Raw genomic sequence first — 23,885 nt, forward strand, 5'->3', positions numbered from 1 at the left:
AAACAGCATAACCCTAATATTATTCACAAGGTTTTGTCAAAAGGAGCAGTGATTCATAATTATTATTTTTTTATCATAATGTAACATAGTGAGGAATGACAATATTATCCATTTGTGGTCTACGCAAATGGCTCAGAAATATCAATGCTTTTGATCTTTTTGAAGTAGTCTTGCTCACATGAGTAGCTTTTAACACTTAGATTTTCTTTTTGACCTCTCAGCATTTTAAGTTTTAGCATATCCAAAAGTCTTAGCCAATTCAGCGGTTGTGAATCCACAGCTTTGCAGTCACCAGACACTTCAGTGTCAATATAACAACTGTATAACAAATTCTGGTTTTAGATAGTTAACTTTGTGCTGATGACAGAAACTCCAGCCTGTAAGATTAGTGGAAACAGCATTTCTGAATCCTTGAAGGACTTTAAAGGTGAGAAAAGGATCTTAATAAACATGTCATTTCACTTCACTTTTACTATTGCCATTATATTGTTCTTTGTTAGCACCAACTAAAATTTGTCCATTTTTGACCATGTATAACTGAGTAGGAATTAAGCATTTTTAAAAACACATTGACTAATGTCGAGTCAGACATTAGTCCAGACTAGTGACTTTCAAATCCTTGGGTATTTAGGATCTCTTTTAAGCAGAAAAGAGGAAGTACTTCTTTTAGAACACCATGTCAAGACAAACACACTCTCATATATGCACAAACATACCAAAAAGCTACAATTCAAGTCACTTCAGAGTCTACTGGTTGCCACATGGGATCCTAAATAATAACAGGAAGAAAAATGAATAATACTTTGTGAAAAAACAGCAGCTTATTTATGCAGTGTTTCAAGAATTAAAATAGTGGTGTGCAAAATATGAGGAGTAAAGATAATTGCTCAGATTAGGCATCGCAGTCAGTATTCTGTCTTAATAAAGCAATGGGTTAGCATATATGCGAATATACATGCTTTCCATTCATATATGTGCATAAACTACTTTAAATCCTTCTCTCTATGAAAATTATGGTTGCAGGCAGCATTCAGATTTCATTTTCAGCTGTGTAAATATGAAATAACAGAACTAGCTGGGTTGCAGTTGCACTCAGGCTATGCATTTGAAGAGCCAGGATCACAGTGCTGGCCCTGGGACCAGCATATCTTTAAAATGCATTTTTAGTAGCAATAAAGAGATGCTGTGTTTTCAGAGGATTGTGTTGACAGCAAAGTATATCAATGAAGACCACCTCACTCACAGTGAAGGTCTTCATTTTAAAACAGCACTAAAACAAAATAGTCATTGTGTTTTGACAAAGTTCTTAACTATTTATACCAGAACAGCCAGAACTGCAGAAAGTGCTGGATCTCTCAGAACTCCTAACTCCAAACCAGGAGACACACTATTACTAGGGGCTTCTTCTTTGCAGCTTTTTTAAAATACAGTCTCCATTGTCAGTGTAAACATCCAGAAACCCAGGCTAATACTTCTTTTTAAAATGCAGACTTGATTTATGACAGCTGCATTGGATCGTTAATCATATATTATCTTTATGAGAGCTTTTTTCTAACATATGTTAATTGGCTGTTTTCTGTGACAAATTATGAGCTCTTACTTTGATGAGGTTCAATTGCAATCATGTTTTAGTTGAGTATGTAGAGTTTCCAGCCCCCACTGGCTCCTTAAACCACTACAAACATCTGTACATAGCTGCAGTGCTGAGTAATGGCAGGATTTGGGTTGATCTGATCTCTGTACTGAGTTTTTTTCCGCAGGATATTTTCAGCTCTTTGCACTAAATCTGTCACAGGATTTGCTGGTTTTAGCAAACGAGCTAAAATAAATATCATGTATGGGATTATTAGAATACAATGAGAAGTAATTAATAATATACTGATTTTTTTTTTAATATTTAGAGATTTCAATGTCTTATTAGAAATTCTCTCTCAGCTTTATTGCATGCAAATTTACTGGTGTCATGTAGCATTTCTAGAAGCAAAAATGCTGCCTGCTTTTTGGAGACAATGTTTTTTAATTCTTAAATGTCATATTTGCAAGTCAAAAAAAAAAAAAAAGAAAAGTATTTTACTTGAGAAATGGTTGGCCTCACTTTAACTTTTTTAATTTTTACCAAAACCAACGAAGTGTATTTCCCAGCTCAACAGGAGATATGTCTAAGGATGTTTTACATAAACTTGTACATTTTCCTGTTCATGAAGAAAATTTTGCACTGAAAGTTAGTGTATTTCTAACTTTTTTATATTAAAGAAAATCATGCTTACATATGTTCAGTACATAAATTAAGGAAATTCAGACAAAAAATACCACAATGGAAGTGCCGCATTTTTTATTTAGTACCTAATCTTTTGATGGCACTTGGACACCTTATTGTATTTTATATAGTAATTCATTGGAAATACTGAGACAAAAAACGTGTGCTGTATTTACTCAAAGATGTACTTAGGGTGAATGTGCAGAAATATGCAATCTTATATATTTTAATAGTGAGAGAACAGCCTGGTCATAAAACTGTGTCAAACAGTATCAATTACATTGCAATTAATTTAGCAGAACACTACCCAGCTCAGCTTTGACCTAAACCAAATGGCATTAGATCAATCTGTCCTATTTGTTCTTCAGAGAAATGATGGAGGTTAAATTTCCAAGCAGGTGTTAGAGTTTAGAACAAGAACCAGATGTGTATGGAAGCTACTTCAGTCTCATGACGGTGGTTTTAATTCAGCTATTTCCCTGGAGTACCACACAATCAATGAGTTCCAAATCCTGGGGCTACCTGCCTTTATGTAAAATCATGGGAATATTTCTTCACAGATTATCACTGCACGTGTGGAAAAATTAGATCAGAAATTAGAGATAAAAAAGGTTAACCTCAGAATTTACATGAACATCATATTTCTTTGAATTTCTGCAGTGAAGAGGTGACAATCAAGTGGAAATGCCTACAGAAGAGATGCATTACTATAAGGAGAATTGTAAGTGTAGAACTCAGACCATGGATATTTAATATGTTTCTCTAGTCACCGCTTGTTGTCAGCAGTATTTTACAAGGGAGGATATGTAGGTCATATGCAGCACAGTGAAGATCATTAAAGACAGGTGGAGAGAGAGGTCTCAAAATGATAATTCTGAATGTGTTGTCCCTACTTCAGAATGTTGGTGGAAGTAAAGTGATGCATTTTATCTTGAAATAATCTACAAATGATGTTCAGTTGTGCTTATTAACATGAGCTTAGTTGGCTTTAAGAAAATAAAACAAGGTAAAGGGAGATATACATGTGAAAGACAGGGATTGGCACTTTATTGGATTTTGAGGCCTGTGAGCCATGTGTCTTAATTGGGGCCAGTTGGGATCATTTAATAATTGCTGTCAGAAGATCAAATTTAATTCTCTTTATAAAAAGACCACAGTGGGATAGAGTAAAACAAATTGCCACCCGAGATTTCAAATGAACTAAGCTTTAATTAGGCTGATTAGGATGCTGTAAAACAGAGAAGGAAACAGGAAACTGATGTATCTGCTGTATACCGTGGTGGACCTTATATGACACTACTGTCAAATATCTTTATTTCAAGAAGATACAGATTAGCATAAAGGATGATAGAGCTTCGACAACATATATGTGCATATATAATGTGTTAGGTATGCAAGGTAACTGTAACTTTCTGAAATTAGTGGTTTTAAATATAGGCATCAATATATTTATGGTCATAATTTTGGCCTTCAACATTGCTTTAATATATTTTAAAATATTCTTTATTTGTTTCATACTCATTGATTATGCCGGATGAGAAGTATAGCCCTTAGAATGTCTCTATTGCACAGTAAATATTCACTGTCCTTTGTTCTCAAAACATTTGCATGAGTAAATCCACATGTTCCTTATCCCCAGATTTCCAGCAGAGAAACTGACTAAAAATGAAAGTGACATGAAATATTTTTGACAGAAAAGGGAGCAGATCTCACACATGTTTACATCCCAACACTGAATCCAATTCTTTGAATTATGCTGACTGCTACTTTTGCCACAGCTGCGTGTTTCTAAGGATATATTTTATCAGAAACCATCTTATATATCAATAGAACTCAAAAAGTGCCATTTCTGAGAAAGCATAATGTACCTCCATAGCCACTATAAGATTTAGCTAATGTATCTTTGTATTGATTATGGTTTTGCTTTTCCAGCATGCTTTTAGGATGATTGTAAGATGAGCCATGCTGCCAGTGATCCTATTAGACAAACAAAATACTCACTGAAGGTAGAATGGAGACTATCAAGCAAATTCCACTGTATTTTCCTTCTGCAAATTAAGAATATTTTATGTCTGTTTTCTGATATTTGTCAAGGGTGTTGACTTTTTGCATTGGCTATTGCCAAATGCAGTGCATTGTATACAAGCAAGAAATAAATAAATCCAGCTGCATGTGCTAGTGGAGAGGTTATAGCTGAGGTTCTGTATGCAGGATATGATACTCACTTGTGGTTTTAGTAGTTACAGAGAGCAGCAGGTGTACTCTGGTAAACAGTAACCCTTTTGGTAGAAATTTTTTCTTTCACAAGTCTTGAGGTGAGAGCTGTTATACTCCAATTCTGTGAAAAATTAGAAGATCAAATCCTCATGTGGAAAGTATGAATTAGCTACCTAGAACAGTTTTCAAACACTAAATATAAACTATGATGTGGTTGAGAAGCACACTTTATTAGATGAGGCTATGTATGTCTTTGCAAGTAATGCAGATACAAAGTTGCAGCTCTTTTATATCTTTATCATATCACAGGATAACTCCTCAGTGTGTTGTATATCCTAGGTTTCTCTCTTTCTCTATTTTCATGCGAATTTTGTTAACAGAAATATATCTAATGTTTGTCTGATTTTAACCATTAAGGACAAAATAAAATTTGTAGAATATCCCACTAAGCTAGAACAACAGAAAATTTCTTCCTCAATAGATTTTTAAGCCAGTTATTTCAGACAAATTTTTTTCTCCTGTGAGGTATTTTTTTACCTTTTTTACACAGAAAATTCCATGCTATCTTTCCTTTCTTATAAGCAGTTGCATCTGTTAATGCATTTTCCTAGTTCCAAACCACCGGGAATCCAGTTTGTATCTTCTAGCATGGAGAGATCCTTCTTGTCAAGATGCAGCCAGGAGATAGAAAGCAAATAGCTTCAGCCAATAATGTATGATGGGCTAATGCTAACAGATATGGCCACATACTGGCCACACATTATTTCCCTGTAGTCAGAACCTTCAATTTCTTCAACAGATGCTTTATCCTGGACATGCAGAATTGCAGACATGAGGCACAAGGCAATATATGTGCAAGGTTAATTTCCTATCAAATGGCTTGTAAATTCTTTGTAATTGTAAGTGCTTTGTTGCTATACTGCCACTGTACTTGTCTTCCCCTCTTTCAGAGCAAATCCATTCTGAATTCACGTGTTTCTATGTAATTTGTCTGTATTTTGTATGTTTAACAGCAGCAGCCTGTCTTAATTTATGAGCTTTGCCATTAGAAAGGACACATATTTCAGGTATTCATATTTCAGAGGTAGTTCCTCACTTCTCTGCAGTGAAATGTAGGTGTGAGGTTTGTTTCTTTTTTTATTATTAGCCTTATTATGTACCTGACATACATTTCATTTCATTTTGTCCTTGGGGAAAAAAAAAGCATCTGTGTGGGACTGGAAGAATTTTGAATTGTCATGGTCATTGGGAAGATTGATATATTTCCCTTGCTTTTTTCCCGCACTTCTTCTTCCTTCTCCTCATTTTAAGCCTGCAGCTGTGTGTCTCTGGGCAAGCAGTTGCATTCAGGGAGTCTCATAGTTTTTATACTCATATCTATCATATTACCATTCATACAAAAAGAAGGAACTGTTACCAGCTTAGCAGCTCTCCACAATGGTGTGCAGTCTAAGTTTTCAGAAGAACTATATTTAATTCTTGACATTTCTAGAAAGGTCAGGAATTAAAGCAAAAAAAAAGTGTTTCTAGAACTGAGTTTACACAAAAGTAAATCAGAATATCTTTGTGTCTAATCATTCCTCTTTAAAAAAGAAATTACCAGATGGAGGGTATACTGATCTGAAGTTGCATTAAAAATCTAATAAAGGTAATTAAACATGAGTTATGCATTTTGGTTTATGTTACAAGAAAGCCAACTTTTTGTTTCTGTGGTAGTTTAGTTTTAGTTGAAATGGTCTAACACCACAGACAGATTATTTCTAGACAGAAATAATATATCTCATTTTCCAGCTTCTATAGCTGGAAATAAAGGATCATTTTGGGGTACACTGAGGATCCAAATAATCATACAACATAAAGGTAATTGTTTTTTTCCAAAATTGCTAGTCTACATTCAGTACTAAATCTGCTTACAACATTTATCTGACTTCTTTTTTCAGTAGTAGTGGTGGATCTCTTATCATGTTGTTATGAGCTAAAAGGAGCAGAAATAGAAACTAGTAATATAGAAATCAGTAATATTCTCTACATTTAAAGTCATGTCTGTCTGAGACTCCTTCCATCTCTGGAGAGTCAGTGATGAACTTGGGTGGCTGGTTGCATCATACAAGATCTAATAGTGAAAAATAAATTTTAAAATATCTAAAGTATTATAATCAAAATTTTCAAGCCTGAGTAGGTGTTATCATACAGCAAAATGCTATCAAATATCTTGAGAGTTTGGCATACAGAGATTTCATGGGACACCAATGGTTTGTACAGATTTTGTGGAATTTCAGTGGCTCAGGACATGTGAATACATTTTATGTTTAATTACTTCATTTCTCTGGTAGGAAGCTGAACCATGTTAAGGGATATGCTTAAGAGTCATTGCTCATCTTTGGCTTGAGTAGCTAGCCAAATTCAAGGTATTATAAAGGTTGTTGCCACTAGGGCAGGCAAACTGATAAGTGACTCAAATATTTCCTTAATACTCTTATGCCCCCCCCAACATATTTATACAGTTTTCCCATCAAGATATTTCCCATCATAAATCTGAAACATTTTTACTTTCACTCGAGCTTTAATTAAGCAATTTTTCTCACTTACTTTAATTATGTTGGAAGATATTCCTTTCATTAACTCCTTAACAATGTTTCCATAGAGTCTGTTCTGTTAGAAGTTTTTCATATAATTAGGAACTTATTCTCAGGGCTTTTTCCTCTTAGTTTCTACATTCATTTTCCCAGTTTTATGTCATTTTCATCCACAGCTTTTTCCCCTGTTCTACCTCTTTAGATGATCCTTCCTAATTTTCAGCTTAGTCTTTGAACCAATTACAGTGCTCAGTCATTCATTTGCTTGGTAATTTAAAGACACTTCGGGTTCTTATTACAGTTTGTTCCATTTATGTATGCCACAAAAATACTGTTTCTAAAAGATTTCTCTTTTCTCTAAAAACTTCCTGAAATGATTCATTTGCAAATGTGTAAGACATTCCTTTTCAAAATATGATTATGAGGTCTCTGCAATCCAAGCCTTTTTTCCTCTTCACAGAGATGAAATGGTAGTGCAACACAAACCTGGAATAGCAGAACTCAGTTATGTTGTTAAACTATAGATACACTTGATTACAGTGAGAAAGAGGAGGACTCCTTTGCAGAATTTCAGAGAATTCTTTGGGTGAGAAGAGGATTCTGGGTCAGGGCGTATAAAATTTCTCTGGAGCTTGTTGGGTGAAGACAAAGGAGACAAAGCTCATGTAGATCTTGACAATTCCATCCATTTTATCCAAAATTTAATTGTCTTCTCCATCCATTTCACCTATTGCATCTAGACTCGTCATTGACCATAGTTTAGACAAACACTGTCTAAGTACATGTACCAAGCTTCCCAGCATTCAGCAAATTATAAGCAGAAAGTAATCAAAAATCTGTTATGAAATAATCCTTTTTAGAATTAATCCATAGTTCCTTCAATACAGGAAATCTCAGATTGCCCGTCACTCATGCTGGCATCACTAAGCACCTGTACCCAAGTTCAGACTATGATTTGATACTGTATTTTATATTTTTTTCCAATAATACCCAGGTATTATTGGAATAATTGTTGATTTCGAAAAGCTGTTTTGGGGATTTAAATTCCACAGACTCCTTCACATGCAAACATTAGTAAAAAAATCTGTAAATCTAGATCTAACCACAGTCAGAGACTGCTTTCAGGTGATGCAATAACTTAACACTAGAGATCTTACATTTTCCTGTAATAAGCCAACACTTTCCAGTTGTTTGTGTTTAAGACTGCTCCCAAACTATAGCACTAGTGTTTTACCTGGTATATAATACATCTGTCAATACAAGCAGACCCAAATCAGGGTAGGTCCAAGACCTTTTCAACTCACAAAGTGCTAAGTCTTACCCTGTTGACCACTGAAGTGCTTTCTCTTCTTTAGCTCAGTAAATGACAGACTGAATTTGTAAAACACCTTTCATTACATTCTTTGTGCATCTAGTAACTATAATGCAATCCAATCAAATTATTAGCTCAAAACTGTCAAGACTCCTAGTTGAATTTCTAGTGGTCCAATTTCCCTACTCCAATTTCAGTCAGGTTCCCATTCCTAGCCACAGTCTCCATTTCAGACCAACTAGGTAATTCAGTTTTCAATCCTTTATTTTTTCCCCCTTTTATTGTTAGTGTGTCCAATTGAATAAACTGTTATGCTTGACCAGTCTGAAGCACCTTATGGATCTTATTCCCTATATGTTGGTCAGACTGCCATTATGTCTGTCTAGCTGCTAAGGGTACATCAGGGACTTAATCATAAACATATAAACTTTTTCTTCAAACTATTTACTTCAATTTTTGTTGTTTGGGTGATGGGTACACATGGAAATGCCACCAAATAATTAGTGTAGTTTTAAAAATGACTCTTCACAGGTATATATTTTATACCAACATTTCACTTAATTATTTTCCTTAAAATCTAATTAGTGTCTGCTATATTTGCTTTAGAAATCCAATACTCCTCTTCATTTTAGCCATCTTCAGAAACATTGTAAATTAGCCAGGTCTTCCTTTCTTCCTCAAAAATAGCAGGCACGTATCTACTGGAGTCCAGGCAGCTAGTTTTCATGTGGTGGTTGCTTCTTGTGGTCCACTGCTGCAAGGAATGACTCATCATCTGCAGCAAATTCCACAATCACATGGAAGTATTTTGATCTTTTGTCATGGTTCTTTATCAGCATGGCCAGGTTTGGTATAGCATGCATGCAACATTCATAAAATCTTCCACCACTGCATTGGATGGATGTCTGTCAGCACGTATTGTGAAAGATAAGCTAAAGTCACTCTTTTTCTTTCATACAGGCATGGATTGGCTTAAATAGAGAGGCGGCTACAGACAAGATATTCTGTGTCTGGATATCAGTCTCTTGAAAAGCAGGGTGTATAGTACAGTGAAATACAGCTGTTGTTAGGAAGTTGGTAGGAATCTTCTCTGCTATTTTGGCAGTGATGTTTAGTTTGCCCCAAAAAATTTTTCAGGGGAACTTTGCAAAACAAGAAACTCTTCCACCCATGATGCACAAGTTCTGGCACTGTGAGATAACTTGGTATTGTATTTAAGCTACATGGGCCACAGTTGTCTGAAGCATTCTTACAATGTGTCTTCAGAAGTGCTTAATTCCAAATTTTAAAAAATCAATCACATTGCAAAACATTCTCATGGCTGTTCCAAGGCATAGAAAATAACAATATTGATTAAGCCAACTGATTGATTAGCTGCAAGAAAGGAAATTTCTGCAATTCATTGTCTTATTGTCATTATACTAGGAGTATGTTGAAATGTAAACAAGCAAATAAAGTACAGTTCTAGAAGTTCAGATTTAAAATATACACATTTTACTATCCTTTATACAAAAACAAATAAATAAATGGACTATCAGTAGAAATAATCTTATGAGTCCAGCGGATGATTTCAAAAGCAGTAGAAAAAATATTGAAATATGAATTCAAACCAAATATTTAAGTTTTCTCTTAAAATTCTAAATAGCAGTTTACATATTGGGAATGATTTTATCGTTTGCTACTTTATGAACATTTTGCTTATTCCATAACTTAGAAGTCAGGTTAAATAGCTGATAATATAATAAGCCTTGGTAGTTACAGATTACAAATATTTTCTTTATTTACAGATTTTTTGGTTTGACATACCGTCTCTCTAGTAGTCTCTAGTACTTCCACCTATTATAATTTTTCTGCTATGGCTTAACTGTTTGTTTTATATTTCCTGTAGCCAAATGCATGATCTCCTGAGAGTTAAATTCAGTCAATTAAAATTACTCCCTTTCAACCTTTTTGTATGGTAGCCTGCCCTTAAGATCAAAACACCAAAGTGTAGGTTATGTTTTATTTCTAGATCAGAATGTTGTGGACAGATGTTTGAAAGCTTAAGAAGACTCCAATTCATTTTTACATGGCTTTCTGCCTGGAGAAACATGCTGTAGATCGTAACATTGCTGCTTTACTGGTATATTGTCATGGTGATGACATACGTAATTTTATCACAACCTTCTGTCAATGGCCCAAACTCTGTCCTTTGTTATGACCATGCAAACAAACCACCACGTAAATGTAAAGAAGCACTTCTATCTTTAATGTCAGCTGATTTCAGTCAGATAACATGACAGATAATTATTTTCACCCTTCTCTGCATTTCTTTAAACTATACCCAACTCAAGGTGACAGTGAGTGCTGTCTTCAATTGACACAGTATGCCCAGCTGTTTCTTCATTGTGTAGCTGTCTTTGTAGGTGTGTAGAACATAGTCAGGATTTTAGAGAAACCATTTGAATGACCATTTTATCTTAATATGCGTCCCTCATTGTCAATACTCATGGTTACATTTTTGCAGCTAAGTTTTCATCCGAAAAGTAGATGATGTATTCCTACTCAGTACATTCACATTTTTAGACACAGATTCAAACCTGTTTGAGAAAACAGGTTTGCATAAAAAGATTTCATAGACCTTTTAAGTTACTTTTATATATCAAGATAAGAATGGTAGGGGAAAGGGAACAGCACTTTTTTCTTTAATTCCTTATATAGTATAATAAAGAAAAAATTATTTTGTTCTTCAGTTTTAACCTAATTATTAAACTCAGAATGTAAGCTGCTTAATGGAACAAGGATGTCGTTATGACAAGCTTGTTACTTTTGTAAAGCAACCATGAAAATGTTACAAACTCTAGCACATTTTAACTTGTTTTTTCTCTGACTGCCTTCTTTCTTTTGTTTATAAATAAAATATTTTTACTGTCTTGTTTTGATACTACTTATTTCTCCTGGTGTAACTGCTCAAAGGATTCTCTGTCTGGGGTGTTGCAGCAGAGCAAATTCAGACTGTTTTGCTCGGAGAAGGAAGTGGACAGTTTTGGTTCCCATTTTGCACTTCTGGAACAGTTTAGGGAAGGAAGCACCTTTACACCTTTTATTGTTTGTGGTTGCTGACATAATATCCTTCCCTGACTGCTTTGTGCGTGCTTCCTGCCATTCTGTCAAGATTCTTCTGTGTTGCAGAGAAGGGATAGTGGGTGTGCATGTGTGTCTATGTGTGTGCATATGTCTGTGTGTCAGTGTTCAAAAGAGAGACAGTACTGGTCAAGCGATTTACTACATTTTTCCTTTAGCTCTTTTCCCTTCTCGAGGCTCAGATCAATCTTCTGTCAGCTACCACTGCCTTTTGCCAAATCATATAATGAATAGAAGACCGCCAAAAATAAAGTTCCTCTTTTTTAAAGCAGTCTAGTTTGTTTTGGTTTTGATTTTTTTTAACTACTTGGCTTTACAAAACAAATGCAGAAAATTATAACAAAATAACATTTAACTCCATGTTTCTTCAAATGTAATTTGTTTGCACGTGATTGTATTATTAAGCTGGAAGTTTTATGTGGAGCTACTTCAATAAAGCTCCTTTTTAATTTCATTTGGATGATTGAGGCCTGCAGTACTATTTCATTTTTGTAGTACATTCAACTTTTCTAGTCAATGTGCTTTATTAGCGTTAGTAAAATAACAATTTACCAGTTAACAGGGACTTTAAATACTTGCTTATTACTGTAATAATGAACTTTAAATGCTTAATACTGCAATCCTTGGATAGTAAGAATAGCACTTGAAAGACTATGTGTTGATAGGTGTGGGGGGGGGTGGTTCTAAAACGAAATTAGTAGAAAAATTGAAAGCCTTTTATTTAAAATTGGACTAGTAAGCAAAAAGCAAACTAGGACATATAGGAAGAAAGATTTTTTTTTTTAATCCAACTCACTGCCCATTGAAGCAAATTTATGTTTCTTTGCAAATTATATGTTTCATACAGATGACCTAACTATAGGTTTTATACAAAATTCTGCTTATCAAGTCTTGCATGAATTACTTGAAAATAAATTTGTGTAGATCACAGGAATTTTAATGTTCTGAGTTTAAACTGTCTGTAAAAGCTGTTGTTGTTTAAAGACTGGTCTTAAATGTAGAACTCAACATACTGCTCTTCTGCTCTTTGGGAGGAACTCAACATACTGCTCTTCTGCTGTGATTTTTATCCTTCCTGACAGAGTTTTCTCCATATTAAGTGATTTTTTTTCTGAACTCACTAAGTATCTTGTTCTGCAGAGCAGCTCATCTTCACTAACCAGCCACAACTGCTCTAATCTGCCCATCCTGACCTTCCAAACTGCAGTGAATAGCTTAGGCAGACAGTGCTGTAAACCAATAGCACCACTGGCCTCAGATGAATGAAAGAAAAGGAAGTTATTCCATATGCCCTTGCTGTGGATTAGAGGATGTCTTGCTTCTGCTGAGAAAGACAGTTAGACTCTTTGACTTCCAAATGTGCATGGGAAACACCATTCTAATTTGTGCTTTGTGTTGGAGGTAAGACTATAGGAAAAACAGGAAAGAAGCCCAAACCAAGGAAATGTAAAAACTGTTTCTAAAAATAGACTGGGTTTGTTTGTCAACACTGAAAATCAGATAGGACTGCCTAGCTTTGTTTGGAAAAGAAGCTTTAAAAAATACATTTGCAAAATAAGTTTATTTCAAGTTTTTTGCCTTCTTTTTTTGTTGTTGCTGCAAATATGATCAACAACCATTGTATCTATTTAAGCAGTGAGTAGCTATTGTTTTCAAATATAAAAAGAAGCCAAGAATTTTTGCAGACTATATTTTCTTATAGTTGCAATATGAATTATTCCACATTCTGTGTTCTGTATTTTGGTAATAATATACAAATATGCCCAGAAAATAATATAAAAAAGACATTAATGCATAGAAATATAATAAGTATACTTGAAGATCTGTTTTGCCCAACAGATTAATTACACCATAGTGGCTAGCTAGAAAACTCAGACTGACTGCTTATTTGTTAATTTTTTTCTTTAGAGTGATAGAACACTTGAACAACCTAAAGTTTAATGTATGCTAAGAAAATCAAAAGAGAATTGAACATCAGAAGGAGTGAGATCTAACTTTTCTACCTCAGTAGCTTTGAATCAGAGCCAAATAATGGATTAAATGACCAGGATATCAGCTTAGTGTTATGCAATACTTTGTGAGAATTTATCAGGTTGGCTGAGATACTGTAAGTTTAGAATAAATGAGGAAATGCCAGGCTGTGTTTTAAAATTACTTTTTTTTTTAATTCCAAGGCCATATTTTTACTGCACTTCAAAAGAACATTTAAATTCATATTGTTCAGATTTCCTTTTCCTATTCTGTGTTTCAAAAACTTTTGTGCTGTTCACTTAAAACATATAAAAATATACTAATATGGTAAACTGAGATTATAAAGCAGAAAAACTTGTGGTTTTTACCTTATACAAGACAAAATAATTTTTGTATTTTTAACTATTTCTATAGATTCTTTTATTATTAAATAAAATTATTTTATTGTTAAAATACTTTGGATATTATATAAATTAATTATGTGGTCTATAACATTTTGTGAAATATGTTTCCTGCATTGTGTATTTTTATATACTGGACATTTCTCTCCTTGGCTCTGTGACAGAGGCAATATTGTAAAGCTCATGCATTACTAAAACAGTGAAAATATTTTTCAAAACATTCTTCATCTGCCTCTATTGTTCTGTTTTTATAAGAAAACATGTGTTTCCAGGATTTTAGAATTTTAGAATTTACACTAAAATGAAATGACAGAAAAGGGCACTAATGTTTTTTCACATATTATAATATGTGAAATATCTTCAGTAATACTTTCACTAATTTATATTCTTAAAGAATAAAGCTAGGAACTTTGGGTTTAAGGTAGCTGGCAACTCATATATCAAGTAACACTTAACTAAATGTCCATTGTATTTGCATAATGAGGGAAATTATCACCTCTGCTGTCAAAGTACAACATTGTTTTCCCTTCACAAATAAATTAGCTGGCCTGCTTAGCATACATAGATACAGAATAGTTTATTAACTCTCTGACTTAGGTAATTTTTCATATTAGATCTGTGAGTGATATTTAAAATTAGAGACATTAATTCCATTAAAATTTCACTACTTGTACTTCAATCTTTTTCTTTATTTCTTGATATATTTGTATTTGGTGTTTTCTTTCATAGAAATAAGCCTTTGAATATTTTTTTTCTTCTGTTGATTACTTGTTTTATAGGTGCAGTAAATTTTAATTCAAATTTACTTGTACACTAAATTATAATGAGGATGCTTGGCCAGCTCCATGTAATAACTTTCTCCTGGTTATCAATTTCATGGTAACATTTGATTTTCTTTCTGTGTTTAGCAGGAACGAATGCAGGGGACTGTGAACTGAGTGGTGCAAGTGCTGAAGAAGGAGGTTTGTTTTGAGGAAACAGGAAAGAGGAATACAAGAGAAGGGAAAAATACGTAATTTTAAGGAAGAAGGAGAGGAAAAAAAACGGGGACTATGGGGAGAAAAAAGATTCAGATTACAAGGATTATGGATGAACGTAACAGACAGGTGAGTTGGAAAAATACCTGACTTAAGCATCATACTATATTTATAAGGTAACTTATTATTAAGGTGATTAAAAAGTTGATAAGTCTGTGTACCTATGCATATCCCGACATATATATATACACAATGTATGTTAGACTATCAAAGAAAAAATACTTTTGTAAACAGCCTGAAACCTCACACACAGTGTTTTCAAGTTCAGTAACATGCACAGTTAGGAAGTTATTATTTGAAGACTTTATTTTATAAAGACTGCTGTGTGTGCTCTACTTGCTTTGAGTTCAGTCTGGAATATATATGGTTAAGCACACCTGTGAGTTGCTACAGGACACAGGCTTTTAGTACTATATTTTTTGAACTGTGTTCAATATGAGTTATTATACTATGAGCACTCATTTAAATTCAGACATCCCAATTCTTGAAGGTTAAGGTGCTCCTTCACCATTGCAGTGTCTTTATTTTTACCTCCTTCACATAAAAATTTTATGAAGATACTACTTCATAAAAAAGTTTCCTCTTTTCCTGTCTGAATTTTAAGAATTTGAGTAGCCTAACACATTCTAAAATCTACATACAATAATACAAGCATGTTGTAGTCATAAAACCAAGTGACCATCACTATTTAGCTAAGGCTAAATAGGTCCAATAGGACAGATTAACTAATTTTTAGCTCTGCTTTAAATAAAATGGTTAGGGAGCTGTCACATATTATCAACACTATCTCTGCTAGTTGAAATATGATCATTTAGGAATTAGGAAATTTTCTTCCCTGTGGTCACAAAAATAAAATTCAGTAACAGATATTTTCAAATAATATTGGTGAAAATTGCTGCTGTTTACATTTGATGAAAATGAATGGATGGGGATGTTTTGTTGAATCTGGAGAACCACAACTGCGAAAATCTCTCCACATAATTATTTAATACTGTGTTTAGTGTTCTTCCTGCCCCTGGCTGCAATTTAGGAATAATCTTCAGTAGCTGATTTTTAAGAACTTGATACTGAGTTACTATTAATATAGTAGTACTACTAATTTGATCTATAAATCTATAAATTTCTTCATATATTTAGGGATTTTTTAACAATCTGTTAGTCTTGGAGGATTTTATAAAGCCTTAAAAAACTCAGTCTAAGCATAACAACAAATTATAGTCCTTAAAAGAATTTTTAAAAAATGTAGTGTTAGTAGTAACTTGTGATCTCTATGGCAGAAAATCATGCGTAACAGCAAAATGTTCCTTATGATGGATGCATTTACTGTTTTCCCTAAAAGTTGCCTGCTTTGGTAAGACAGGTAAAAAGCAATCATTCTAACAATATATAAATGTAGTCGTATTTATTTTAATTGTCTTATAGCATGGAGTTAAAATTGGATGTTAAATATTGAATTTAATTTATTATAAATATTAAGTCAGTAGTTGTTTGAAACTTGCCCATGCTATAATGGCTTCTTTTTGAAGGGAACCTGAATGATTTTGTCAATGATACCACAAAATTTTACCATTCACAACATTAGTTCATACAACAGTTTCAATCTCAACTTGCTTGCTCAAATATAGTATTCACAGAGATTTTAGCCCCACTTTTGTAAAAAAACCATTTTTAAATGGTTAGATATACTTTTAAAAAAAGGAGACAGCTAATCTTCAAATTATTCATAGTAGAGTTTCAAGGATTACAGAATCAGTTTTGGAACTAATAATTATGAATAGAACTGTAACACTAGAATACTAACAACTGTAGTGCAGGAAGTGTTTGTTTCACTAGCATTTCTTAGACTCATAGAATCACAGAATGGTTTGGATTGGAAGAAACATATTTCCAACTCCACTGCCATGAGCAGAGGCTCCTTCCAAAAGACCAGGTTGCTCAAAGCCTGACCTCATACACTTCTAAGGAACAGGGCAGCCTTATTTTCTGTTGTCAACCTGTATGTGTGCTTCACCACCCCCACAGTAAAGAATTTTTTCCTAATATCTAATTCTAAACCATCTAAACCTACTCTCTGTCAGCTTGAATACATTCCCCCCTGTCCTGTCACTCCATGCCCTTGTAAAAAGTTGCTCTCCCTCTTTCTTGTAGACTCCCTTCAGGTACTGGAAAGCTGTAGTTTAGTTCCAGTCTTCTCTTTTCCTGGCTGAACAATCCCAATTCAATATTGGCTAATGTATCTTAGCCACTGTGAGGCTGGAGGTAGATTTACATTATTTTACTTTCCATATTGTAAAATTGTCTTGATTCTGCATCTTATTTCTACTAATATATTAATGATAATTTTAAAAGAATTTCTACTGACTTTATCTTGCATTTAGTGCCCTGATTTAAAGCTCAATGAACCAAATGAAAAGATTTTCATCATTTCATTGGACTGTGGGATTAGGCTTTTTAATTTTAATAATATATATGTGATTAAGTACAACTGGATTTTTAATAATAGCTGACTGTTTTAACCATTTATATGAGATGTACTCTTGCATAAACCTCACTGGTTCTTAAAATATTGCTGCTTTAGCATAGCAATATTAATGTATTGCTGCTTTAGCATAGCAGCATCAGTTTATTTGTTTCCGTACTTGCATATTTCCAGTAATCTTAAACTATGAACATTCTTCTATTCCTATTTTCTCTTCTTATTTGATTGCATAAATATATTTTAAAAAAAAAGATTAAAATGTTGCACCAGAAAAAATTGGTTAAAATTTTTTGATTAGTGAAGCTAAGATACCAGCTCAAGCACAGTTCCACAAAGCCTATTTGTAGCTCCATTTACAGTTGGAAATATTTTCTTTCTCCCTCACCAAAAAACATTTGCAAGAACGGCATCAAGTCTCTTGGCTAGAAACTGTCTTATTGTTTGTTGCTTACATTCAAACACAGCATGGTTTCACAATACAAGATATCTTATATATGATATACCTGGATGGTGCATCCTCAGCTATTCTCAAGCACATAAATCCTCTGCAGTACAGCACATGCTGGTAAAAATACGTGGAATATGTATCAAATAAGGAGCTATAGCAGTAATTTTATTATTCTGTCTCCTCTCCTGATGCAAAGGTGAATCTATTTGGAAATTAGAATATTTGTAAAATGGTTCAAGTTGCTGCAGGGTCCAGGGAGCAAAATTCTTGTCCTTGATTTTCCACTCAATTTCCCAGCCTCCTTTATGTCAGCCATTGAATGATGTACTTGTTCTCTCTGTGAAAAAGCTGCTTTCTTCCACACTACTATCTGCTATAGTAGAAGACTCCCCTACTCTTCAAAGTGCTGGTATGAGTGGATTGGGAAGGACAAAAATAGAGGTGATCTCCCTTCAAGAGAATTTCTTCTGAGCAAGTCTAGTTCATTGGATTTGTGCACTTTAGTGACCATACTGGTAATAAAAGTCATTTCAAACTACCCAGAGTCATATTTCTGGCTGCAAATATCACAGACATGCACACTTTGAGGATACAATCTGTGCTTTTCCAGAAACTATTTTAAGCTTTGACTTTTTGGGATAAATTAAAGGGAAAGTGCTTCAATTAACTCATTAGAGGCCAGTCCTTTTACCCTGGCCTGCTTAAGAGTTCTCACGTTACTGAGAGACTTTAATGAGTGCAGAATTCAGGACTTTAACTGGCAGAAACCATTAATTTAATGATGTTTCTTGTGAGCTGCAAGTTGGCTATATTTTTCTAATCCTCATGGATACTTTATGGTGACAAAGATGGCGCTAATGTTTGACACTATGAATGACCATGGATTTTCTTTGGTTGAAAAGGTTTCAGAGAAGACTACCTGAAAAATTCCCTTTCACTGTTTTTTGACACATGTAGAAGGAAAATTAATAACTGTCAGGCCTAGATTAAATATTTATTTCTTTTGTGTGATTTGGTTACTACCATAGCATTAAATGAAAATCAAAACTCTCAAGTGAATCCTGTTATAATTAGACAATGTGACCAAATATTTTCTTTTTATTCCAGTGATAATTCATGGATAATATGGTCTTTATAAATGTATACCAGGAATGAATCCCTGGTAATATTGTTCAGGCTCAACAAGGTTGTGAGGTTGTGCTAGCTTGGTCAACAGACCATTCAAATTGACTGTGACTGCTTGCATAGTAGTTCCAACATCAGCAGAATCAATAGCATTTTGGCAAATAGCCAAAAATGTTAGCATTGACACCTGATGCTAGAAGTTCCTCGCTGCTACAAGTTCTCTCTGCAGAAATTTCAATTGAGCAGATTGGAGAAGAATTCTGGTAACACTTCTAGAATGGTTAAAAAAAGAAAAAGAGGGAGATCACTTGGGAAAACGTGTGAACCTTATTTTCCTGTTTTCTTAATTGAAAGAAATAATTTATCTACCTTTGCTATGGTCAACATATGAATGAAAAATTTTATTCCTCTGTCACAGAAAAGTCCTTGTGTTTTTTCTGGGTTTTGTATAAATGTGAAATATTTTGTTAGTTTTAATGATAGCCTTTTGCGGTCTGCTTCAGATGAGGACCATCTGAAATATTTTGCAGCCATCCAGACAGAGCTGTCCAGGCCTAAAATACATAGGTGTAATGACATAAATTATATTGTCTTACTGTTATACAAAGTCTCCCATAAAATATCTCATTAAATCTATGGTCTGTAAGCTAAATCCAGAGGTCTATTGACCCAGGAATGAGGGCGTATTGACCCAATGATTTTCTGGTGTCAGATCTGGAACACTGCCTTGCATTTAATCCCCATTTTTTGTCTGATTAGTATTAGGAAATATGAAGCCTTACATGGTGATTTTTTGTCCCTTTGATTTTCTTGCTCATTAGTTTTGCATTTTTTCCTGCTTATGTAGAGTGGCAATTACAACTGAGTTTATCATATCTAATGATTCTGCACAGCGTTCATTTCTTTCAATTTGTAATGAGTTGCTGGGGTCTTAACTTTTGTTAAATACCATATAAGTCTAAACTTCAATATTAAGGTGTTTAACATTGAGACACCCGTTTTTAAAGCATCATGTCTGTGTTAATCTGTAGGGTATAACAATAACATACACTTGCTGTTTAAATTTTTCATGGCCAGACTTTTTACCATTCTCTAATTTCAGAATATCTGTAAAGCTATAAACTGAGCATTATTGAGTTATCAGCTCAATAGAGAACAAATCAAATCAGGTATTAAAGGAAAGTATTGGGGCAAGGGAAGAATATCCTGGAAGGAAGTGAGCATTTGCAGGAAGACCTAGATTTGTTATACTGACTTTGATACTTAATGATGCTATTTTCAAAAATAATTTCAGCCTCATGTATCTATTTTTGTCTGTGTTTCAGCTCTATTTAAAAGGAAAGGTTAAGAGACTATTGTCTGAATCAGAAGTTTCCCAGTTGAAAGAGCGAAGAACCTTGAATATTAATGCAAACATGAGCACAAGATAAAAAACATTTTCTCCACCTATTTACTTATATTTTCATTATTCCTTCATGGAGCATCTTCATTTTATCCTAGACATAACATTTCACTACCTGTCTCTAGGGAAATGTTTTCACATGAAAACATAACTTCTTGACAATGCATCTAAGCATAATTTTTGTTCAATTAACCTTTGTCTTAAAAATCACACATTTTATCTTTTACATATTTTTATTAATTGCTTATATTAAATTAAACACAGATATATACTTAAAATATAGCATTAAAATTAGACAGTGAGAGTGGTTTTTCAGAGGTAAAGTCAGGTTTCTGCAAGAAAAGAGTTGCGCTCCAAGTTTTCAAGACTCCTAATTTGTGGTGATCTGTACAACTTTGGCAACATTTTTCATGTTATTCCAGACTACCTGAGAAGTAACACTTTAACAGAGCTACTGAAATGGACCACGGATTTCTAAAATGCAATATTTTGAGGTTAAATGTTCTTTTATTACAAATTGATGTTCTGAACATCATTTGGAGCGAATCATCCTAAGGTAAATATTTAGGTCAAATTACTTTTAATTTGAAGTGTGAGCAAGAAGCCTAAGTAAAGAGAGTGCAGTACATCTGCCAACACAGCAGAGCGGAAAAATAGTGCAGACACAGGCACAGTCTTGCTGTCTTGCAAGGAATGGTTTAGAAAGCCCTGGGGGAGAAAGAGCTAGAGGTGGAAGCAGAACTGAAGCCATTGTGGAGAGGAAGAAGTTACACTCTTCCTGTTATGACAGGAAATGCAGACAAATGTGCTTCCTGACCATTTGCTCAGCAGGGAATGAAATATTCTTTGACCTTTACCTTATGAACATTTTAGCAGCACAGAACTTATAAACATGTTTTTTACTGTAAACATATGTTTTTATCTGCCAGAACTGGTGATAGCATACCCAAAAAAAAAGTCAGCTTTTGTGTATATTGTATCAGCTACTGTGTATTTGAGATTGGTTTTCTTGCCTAAAATTTGTACATATCTGTAGATCTGTCTATAAAGGACATAATCATATCTTTGTATTCAACAAAAGGAAGTGAAGCATCAAAGACTAGCCTTTATTTTTCTTTCATTCCTGTTTTGTCTTAGATCTTAATTTATAAATTGAAATGAGAAGCATATTGATACCGGCTGACCTCCTAATTTTTGAGGTTGCTGTATCATCTTTAATTAATATATCTTCCGATTTTATCCCTCCTTTCTTTGTTTACAGAGAAAAAACTTACAAGATTGACCCTCATGACTTGGATTTGGGCAGACTGAATAGTATCACTACTTTAAGTACTTGATCGGGTATTTATGCACAAAGATTCTAAAAATGTGGTGTAACATACAAAGCCTTCTTTTTTATATGGGTTTTAATCATGAACATTTTATTTGTTATGGCTATAATTTTAGAGCATCCTCTTAGAACTCCTCTTTATCTGGACTATTCATCAAGTCATAGCACAATATGCTTGGGGCTTTCTGGGACAATAGCCCATTTACCAGCATAAATCAATGCTGTCTCATCCCTGTAAGTTATGCTGGAGGGTTATAAGAACACAGAAGCAGTCTGCTGGAAGTCTTTTATTTAATGTGGTATGCCCAACTATTGCATAAAGGAAGGTTTGTCTAGATCAAATTCTGCACTAGTGCTGTTCACCGCTCCCATTAGAGTTATTGTAAATATTGTTTCAGCCAGACTTCTTCGTATGACAAATGGTTCTAAACAAGAATAGAGGAAAATAAGAGGAAAAAGGGAAGAGAGAATATGCCAACAGTTTTTGCCTCTCCAGTAGTTATTTGATGTTTCAACACGATAGGCTTAGGTGCTTGGCAGTGACATTTTAGTGAAGAGCCCCTCTGATTACATATGGCCTACTTGGCCTTATGTTTGAAGTTGGATAGACTGCTGACGTTGTATCTCCTGCTTATCACATACATCATATCTACTGTGCTTGCTCTAGTCCCTGTGTCAGAAATTTAGACATTCCAGATGAAATAAGGACAAAGAGATAACATTTCTTTTTGACAACATGGTGCCGTTATCAGATACTTCTGTGCATCAGTGATGCCCCTTCTTCGCCTGTTTAATGGTGGGAAATATACTTGGGAAGCATTTGTGAAAATTCCGTGTCTCTCATTTTCCTATATCAGCAGCTATATATCTGTATAGTCAGAATAGGAAGAAGTAAGGAGAGCACTGATATTCTGACACTGGCTGGACTGAATCACTTGAAACATCATGAGACCGCTACTTTGGAAACACAGTGTTAGCACATATATTGTGATTGCTAGTGACGCATATGGAGTGATATTATGGTTCAGCCTCTCATAGTTCGTGAAATTTCAGAAAAAATTATTCAAAGAATCAAAATTAAAACTAAAACTAAACTAAACTAATCCCAAACCAACTCCCATCAAAAGAAAGACATAATCATCACATGGCAAAAACACAGATCATGCATCCTTAAGGTTGTATTCATTAAATGAGAATATTTATGGATGCTTCTGTTTTTTTAATGGTATATTAAAATATATAAGAATTATAAAATTGTTGTTACAAATTTACTTAAAGAAAGACTGTTTCCAGTGGCTAGCATCCCAATTTACAAACCCACATAGCTAAATTAAAATTTAGGCAGATGAAAGAATTTGTAATTGCAACCAAGTGGCAGTATCTTCTAATTTATATAGTTTAAGTAAGTTTAATTTAATAATGATTAAACAAGAAAGTCTTCTCTGCACCAAATTGCCCTCTAAGTTGGGCATATCATTGTGTGACATGCATACTCAAATTCAGACTCTCTACAGCTTTACTTGCAGATATAGACTAGGCTATTTGAAAGCTGTTTCCAGGGAACTGAAGAGCCAAAGTTGTAGTTGAAAATCACCCTTTTAATAATTCTCTTTATCCAATGCCTTTCTTTTAGCACATTTCACCATTAGTTAGAGCTTCATCCAAAATATATAAGAAGCTCATCTTGATTTATATCAAGGAAATTGAAAGTTAACTACTTCACTGTAAGTATTTTATAATCAAGCAATGTCTTGATTAGCTGACACCATACAAAATCATAAGCATTAATGCTTATTCATATACAAAATGCTTCAGACTTTAGTAATGTATCTTCTTTATACCACCATTCTTATTCAGAGAATATTTAAAATAAATAAATAAAAATTAAATAAGTAGAATGACTATAGTTTTAAGACAAACATAAAAGACTAGTGGGTTTTGAGTTAATACAAAGGGATAGAATTCGGGTTTTTTTGGTAGGATGCAGAAATAATTTTGGTGATCTCCACACCCTGCTCTCTTTGTAATATATATAAAACAATGCAATCAAGCATCTCATACAGGTATTTAGAAACTGTATCATTGTCAAAACCCTCATGTTTTATATGCACATGCTCAAAAATGTTTTAAAGACCATTGAATATTTGCCTCCTATCTGTTCCACTTCCACTCCACTTTAATTTTTCATTATTTTCACCCTGTCATTA

The 23,885-nt window shown here is 33.9% G+C and overlaps 1 protein-coding gene across 15 annotated transcripts in view; it reads left to right on the top strand.

Moving 5' to 3' along the window:
* MEF2C (myocyte enhancer factor 2C) overlaps positions 1–23,885 on the top strand; it is a 134,609-nt gene that overhangs the window by 42,730 nt on the left and 67,994 nt on the right. For all 15 annotated transcript variants that reach the window (XM_030969027.1, XM_030969026.1, XM_030969037.1 and 12 more), the window contains one exon: positions 14,766–14,963. In XM_030969027.1, the coding sequence (XP_030824887.1) occupies positions 14,910–14,963 (54 nt within the window). In that variant the 5' untranslated portion in view covers positions 14,766–14,909. The remainder of the gene's footprint in view (positions 1–14,765; positions 14,964–23,885) is intronic.

Source organism: Camarhynchus parvulus, chromosome Z, assembly GCF_901933205.1.
Source record: "Camarhynchus parvulus chromosome Z, STF_HiC, whole genome shotgun sequence".
NCBI classification, from domain to species: Eukaryota; Metazoa; Chordata; class Aves; order Passeriformes; family Thraupidae; genus Camarhynchus; species Camarhynchus parvulus.